The following is a 6,803-nucleotide window of genomic DNA, read 5'->3' on the forward strand; positions in this document are numbered from 1 at the left end:
GACTGAACTTTTACCAACACACCCTTTAAGTTCTAGGACTTTGTGTACAAATTGTAGCATGTAATACAGACATAACCTTACACCCAAGTACCCCCAAAAGTACATATTTTAGTTGTGGCACCAGACAAGCACACCTGATTTTACTTGTCAACTAATCACGAAGCCCTTGACAATTTGAATCAGGTGTTTTTATCCGGGGCTACAACAGAAATGTGTGCTGTTGGGGGGTACTCGAGGACCGGAGTTTGGAAATGCTGTCATACAGTATACCTAAAACAGGGTTCCCCAACCTTGTTCTTGGAGAGCTACTGTCCTGTAGGTTTTAACTCCAACTCTAATATAGAGCACCTGATTCTAATAATTAGCTGGTTGATCAGCTGCATCAGGTTAGTTACTACTGAGGTAGCGTTCCAGGAACAGGTTTGGAGAACCCTAAACTAAACATATTCAGTTCAACAGACAACGTATCACACCAAATGTCTCACAACTGACATGTTTAGGTTTATTATACACTCAGAAAATGGTTAAATATCTATACACACACACAAGACATTCTTTCTGTATAAAATAAGTGTTGGATCATGATGGGATAGGTTGGGAATTGGGTCAAAGCCAGAACAATATATAATCAGTCTTAAATAAAAATCGCAAAATGAACAATGTATACACACACAAGACATGATAGCACTAAATATGTCCATCAGGATATACTTAGATTTCTCTCTTGGGTGCAGGTCTTTCTGTGGTACCAAAGTTCTGTCATAATTTGACTCAAAAAGTAGGGTACAGAAGATTGTTATCTGCTCATGTTGACAAATTGCTGCCAACACAACAAAGTGCAAATATTGAGTCCTGGCATTATCAGCAACTAGACTAAACAAAAAAATTATAAATTGGCCTAAACCTAATTTCACAAATGTTACTGTACCACTGCATTTTTTTTGTAGTTGATGTGCTATGCATTCAAAGCAAGCAAGTGACTTTTACAGGAGGGCTGTATGCATTTGCACCAGTCGCATTACTCCAGAGGATTTGGTTGTGATTCCAAAACAGAAATGTGGTTCTTAAATGTCTGCTAGTAGCATGATGTCACTCATTTGGCGAGGTCTTTCAGGTACTGCAAGCCTTGGTTGGTGTAGTCACCCACTGCTGTAGGGCCCGATGAGAGAGCAGATATGGAGGACTGCACCCCTGGAACGCAATAAGACAAAAGCTCTTTAAAATAGCTCCATTTTAGACTTGGAAGTCCTTTATGAATTAGCGGTCAACCATTTCTTACCCGAGTTCCACGCTTCAACAGGGACGAATCCGATTTTAGGGAAAGCTGGAAGCTAAAAGAAACAGTGTACATTTTAGTTCCCTCACATATTCTCACTTACCTCATACGCCATAGCGCAATTGTTCTATCGGTCAGAACCAGCTAAATCAGTATAATAATGGCATATTTACCTCAAAGCCAAAGTACTTCCCCCACTCATCCACTGCAGAGGGAATGGCAGCTTTAGCTTTTCCTAGGACCTCGGAGCCCTGCTCACTTCCCCCTAATAGTCCAGAATCATAGGCAACATACAAAGCACCTCCTGCAATGGCCACCTTAGTCGCCAACCTGTAAGAGAAAAAGATAGGAACACTGGGATGAAACAACTTTGTGGATGGTAAGAAGTGCCTTGTTTTAGATGACAGAAATACAGTGTTAAGCTACACCTGACTACCCATATGCACATAGTCAATTCATAGCAACATCATGGAGAATAAGTTATCATGATGCATTAACGTTAGGTTTATCTGGCGGTCAATCAGGTGTAGCTTATCGAGCTAGCTAGCAAACAAGCTGCAGTTAGTGTTGTTAGTTAGGTAACATTACATCTAAACCCAGAGGCGCAACATCGCAAGACTTCTGTGAATGCTTATGAAACAGACCAAGCAGATGCACATTTTACAGTGGCCTTTATTGTCCCCAGCACAAGGTGCACCTGTATAATGATCATGCAGTTTAATCAGCTTCTTGATATGCCACCCCTGTCAGGTGGATGGACTATCTTGACAAAAGGTTAAACTGCTCACTAAGAGGGATGTAAACAAATTTGTGCACAAAATTTGAGAGAATTTCTGGGATCTTTTATTTCAGCTCATGAAACATGGGAACAACACTTTACATATTGCGTTTATATTTTTGCCCAGTGTACAGTACCAGCCAAAAGTTTGGACAGACCTACTCATTTAAGGGGATTTCTTTATTTTTACTATTTTCTACATTGTAGAATAATAGTGAAGACATCAACACATATGGAATCATGCAGTGAACAAAAAATTGTTAAACAAATCTAAATATATTTTATATTCTTCAAAGTAGCCACGCTTTGCCTTGACAGCTTTGCATTCCCTTTTTGATGACTATTTTTTCTTAGCTTTAGTTAAGTTTGTAAATATTTTCTGAACTCCATTTCTTGAACTGCATTGTTGGTTAAAGGCTTGCAAGTAAGCATTTCACGGTAAGGTCTACACCTGCTGTATTCGGCGCATGTGACAAATAACATTTGATTTGATGGCATGAACAGACGACCCATTAGACCTGATGACGTGTTCACCTTGATAGGATTAGGGTTCGTGTTCCCACACGGCCATACAGTGCATTCGGAAAGTATTCAGACCCCTTGACTTTTTCCGCATTTTGTTACATTACAGCCTTATTCTAAAATGGATTACATAATTTTTTTTCCTTATCAAATCTACACACAATACCCCATAATGACAATGCAAAAACAGGTTTTTAGAAACATAAGTATTCAGACCCTTACCTCAGTACTTTGTTGAAGCACATTTGTCAGCGATTACAGCCTCAAGTCTTATTGGGTATGACGCTACAAGCTTGGCACACCTGTATTTGGGGAGTTTCTCCCATTCTTCTCTGCAGATCCTCTCAAGCTCTGTCAGTTTGGATGGGGAGCGTCGCTGCACAGCTATTTTCAGGTCTCTCCAGAGATGTTTGAACGGATTCAAGTCCGGGCTCTGGCTGGGCCACTCAAGGACATTCAGAGACCTGTCCCGAAGCCACTCCTGTGTTGTCTTGGCTGTGTGCTTAGGGTTGTTGTCCTGTTGGAAGGTGAACCTTCACCCCGGTCTGAGGTCCTGAGTGCTCTGGAGCAGGTTTTCATCAAGGATCTCTGTACTTTGCTCCGTTCATCCTTACCTCGATCCTGACTAGTCTCCCAGTTTCTGCCGCTGAAAAACATCCCCACAGCATGATGCTGCCACCACCATGCTTTACCATAGGGATGGTGGTAGGGTTCCTCCAGACGTGACGCTTGGCATTCAGGCCAAAGAGTTCAATCTAGGTTTCATCTGACCAGAGAATCTTGTTTCACATGGTCTGAGAGTCCTTTAGGTGTCTTTTGGCAATCTCCAAGCGGGCTGTCATGTGCCTTTTACTGAGGAGTGGCTTCCGTCGGGCCACTCTGCCATAAAGCCTGATTGGTGGAGTGCTGCAGAGATGGTTGTCCTTCTGGAAGGTTCTCTAATCTCCACAGAGGAGCTCTGTCAGTGACCATCGGGTTCTTGGTCACCTCCCTGACCAAGGCCCTTCTCCCCCCATTGCTCCTTTTGGCTGGGCAGCCAGCTTTAGGAAGAGTCTTGGTGGTTCCTGACATGCAATGTCAACTGTGGTACCTTATATAGACAGGTGTGTGCCTTTCCAAATCATGTCCAATCAATTTAATTTACCACAGGTGGACCTAAATCAAGATGTAGAACCATCTCAAGGATGATCAATGGAGACAAGATGCACCGGAGCTCAATTTCGAGTCACATAGCAAAGGATCTGAATAGGGATCATTTTTGTATTTTTTAAAATAAATGTACAAACATTTCTAAAATTCCTGTTTTGTCATTATGCTGTATTTTGTGTAGATTGATTGGGGGGAAAATAATTTCATCAATTTTAAAATAAGGCTGTAACGTAACACAATATGGAAAATGGAAAGGGGTCTGAATATTTTCCGAATGCACTGTATCTCCATGTTAGGGCTTGTTTATGGAAAACAGACCGAAGACAAGAGGCGACCACCTGTGCTAATTAGCTGTCTAGCATGCTCCGAACATCTGTGTGTAACCGTAACTCTGGAAGTGTAGTTTCGTCAGATGGATGGGTTGGTTGTTTAGCAACAAAAGCAATGTGTACACAACAATGGGGCACAACAGATGGGGTTGGCTTAGATTGTTGACAACATGTAAACTATATATTTATTGAAAACAAATACATTTGCACAATGAGCACTTGTCTCAAATACATTGTTACAGTTGTTGGTTAGCTAGTTAGCAAATTTTTGCATCGACATAAAATCAGTCAACACCTCAAAACAAGACATGGTATCAAAAACAAGACGAAACTAGCTCAAAACCAGTCACTTACGATTCCCCACATGGCAGTTTCTTGTAATTGTTCCTAGCTATCTGGCCATCCAGTATCACAACACACGGACTTCTGCCCCATTGAAGCGAGCGCCTCATTCCCCCCTATGTATAGCTTTATGGATCAGTGCAAAACTAATTTTTATATTTGAAGGATTCTCGCTGATGAAAGATAAGGGTCACGTGTTGTTTTTTCTAAAGCCTTATCGCAAGCGATGATTGATGTTTCTAAACGGTAAAACACTGTCGCAGAACTAAACGCAAAACACAGAACTACAGTGTTTGTAGTTCACGAGGCATAGGCGAAGCTAATGGCTGAGAATTGTAGGGAGAAGGCATAGAAAGCTCTCCCTCGCCCTCCATTTGGCAAATCTGACCATAACTTTATCCTCTTTATTACTGCTTACAAGCAAATACTCAAAAAGGAAGTACCAGTGACGCGCTCAATACGGAAGTGATCCAATGAAGTGGACGCTAAACTACAGGATTGTTTCGCTAGCAGACTGGAATATGTTCCAGTATTTATCCGATGGCATTGAGGAGTTTACCACATCAGTAACCGGCTTCATTAATAAGTACATCAACAACATTGTACGTACGGTCACTGTTGGAACATATCCCAACCAGAAGCCATGGATTACAGGCAACATTCGTACTAAACTAAAGGCTTGAACTGCCGCTTTCAATGAGCGGGACACTAATCCAGTCGCTTTTAAGAAATCTCGCTACGCCCTCTGACAAACAAGTAAAGTGTCACTACAGGACCAAGATAGAATCCTACTACACTGGCTCTGATGCTCGTCAGATGTGACAGGTCTTGCAAACTATCACAGATTACAAAGGGAAACTCAGCCACGAGCTGTCCAGCTAAATACATTCTATGCACACTTTGAGGCTAGCAACACTCAACTATGCATGAGAGCACTAGCTGTTCCAGACGACTGTGTGATCACGCTAGCCATAGCAGATGTGAGCAAGACTTTTAAACAGGTTAATGGCCAGACGGATTACCAAGATGCATACTCAGAGCATGCGCTGACCAGTTGGCATGTGTCTTCACTGACATTTTCAAGTAGTTATCAGAAATATCTGCATTGACCCTTTTTGTACTAATCTCTTTTGACTCATCACATATGCTGCTGTTACTGTTTATTATCGATCCCCTATCCCTACCTAATGGTAACTAACTCACTTTTGTAGATCATGCTGGTCTGTACAATTTACCTTATTTTAGCTTCCCAAAAAGTAAAACTTCCAGATCAACTGTAATATCAATACCATTGTAAAGCACTATTTCTCCCCTTTCCAACAAAAATCAACGAGGAGGCCTTTATGAGGCCCATCTCTGCATGATTCAAGAAGGCAATGCGCTCCGTCTGGTCTTTTTAAAAATGGCGGGTGGGGAAGCAAAACCTATTGCATGAAAGTGAAAGGGAGATATGTCGTGTGTGGAAACAGCTTTTTTCACCTGATCTGTACAATTTATCATCTCTAAAATGTAAATAAAACACTATAAAGAGTTCATATAATGTGTCATTCCATACCTATTGAAGGTTTGTGTCGAATTTGAATCGGTTATTAGGGCAGCGCTAAAATTATCTTCAGAAGTAAACAGCAGCTTTTGATAGTCATGCAGTGATGACGCAAAAACTGACTAGGTAACTTTATCCCCCTTACCCTGTCCCTTTCTTATTTTTAAACGGTGAGAGAAGCGCTACACCTGGTGGAGAGAGGCTGTACAGACAGAGAATTAGATGCTTTGCGCGTGCTGTACGTTACGTTATGACACGTCACAATTTAACGTACAGCGTCGTAGGGGTCAGTTTTTCAACTATTCTCCAATACTATTGATCCATTACCATGTCAATCAACGCTTGACAAGAAACGGAGTTCACACCCCAGATTTTGATGTCAACACAGTCCCATTAGTTTTCATTGCAGCCTCGTTTGCGCAAATTTGTACGGAATGGGGTTAGTCGCCGTTAGTAGGTTGTGTGTTGTTTCGCTAGCTAGTTCACGACAACAGTGTGACTATAACTAGCTAGCCAAGTTCAAGGCAAATCTCTAACTAGCTACTACTGTAGCTAGCTAAATTTCAACCAGCTTCAAATTTGCCAGATTACTTGCTATCTAACGTTAGCTATACTAATGTTTCTCGTGAGTATGAAATGGAAAACTTACTTTAGAACAGGTAAAATCTTGCCAGCCATAGTGTCACGGGTAAATCAAGGTATTTTTTTAAATTAACGTTTATTTAGTTGTAACAGCAAGCATGAAATGAATGAGCTCGACCACGAATAGCAACCGGCTACATTGAAGGGCAAACGCTGTGACACAGATGTGTGTCAATAAAGTTTAACAACAAAAAAATTACATTCCGAGAGTAGCTGATTCGT

At 41.3% G+C, this 6,803-nt stretch overlaps 1 protein-coding gene across 1 annotated transcript; it reads right to left on the minus strand.

Annotated features, from left to right (window-relative positions):
* Positions 1-479: 479 nt before the first annotated feature.
* LOC129810895 (MICOS complex subunit MIC13-like) lies at positions 480-6,679 on the minus strand. The gene is made up of 4 exons (XM_055861868.1): positions 6,589-6,679; positions 1,450-1,606; positions 1,280-1,331; positions 480-1,191 (listed from the first exon to the last, which is right to left on the minus strand). The coding sequence occupies exons 1-4, from the start codon at positions 6,615-6,617 to the stop codon at positions 1,094-1,096; spliced, it is 336 nt and encodes a 111-aa protein (XP_055717843.1). The 5' UTR covers positions 6,618-6,679; the 3' UTR covers positions 480-1,093.
* Positions 6,680-6,803: the final 124 nt, after the last annotated feature.

The sequence above is a fragment of the Salvelinus fontinalis genome, chromosome 14 (assembly GCF_029448725.1).
Source record: "Salvelinus fontinalis isolate EN_2023a chromosome 14, ASM2944872v1, whole genome shotgun sequence".
NCBI lineage: Eukaryota > Metazoa > Chordata > Actinopteri > Salmoniformes > Salmonidae > Salvelinus > Salvelinus fontinalis.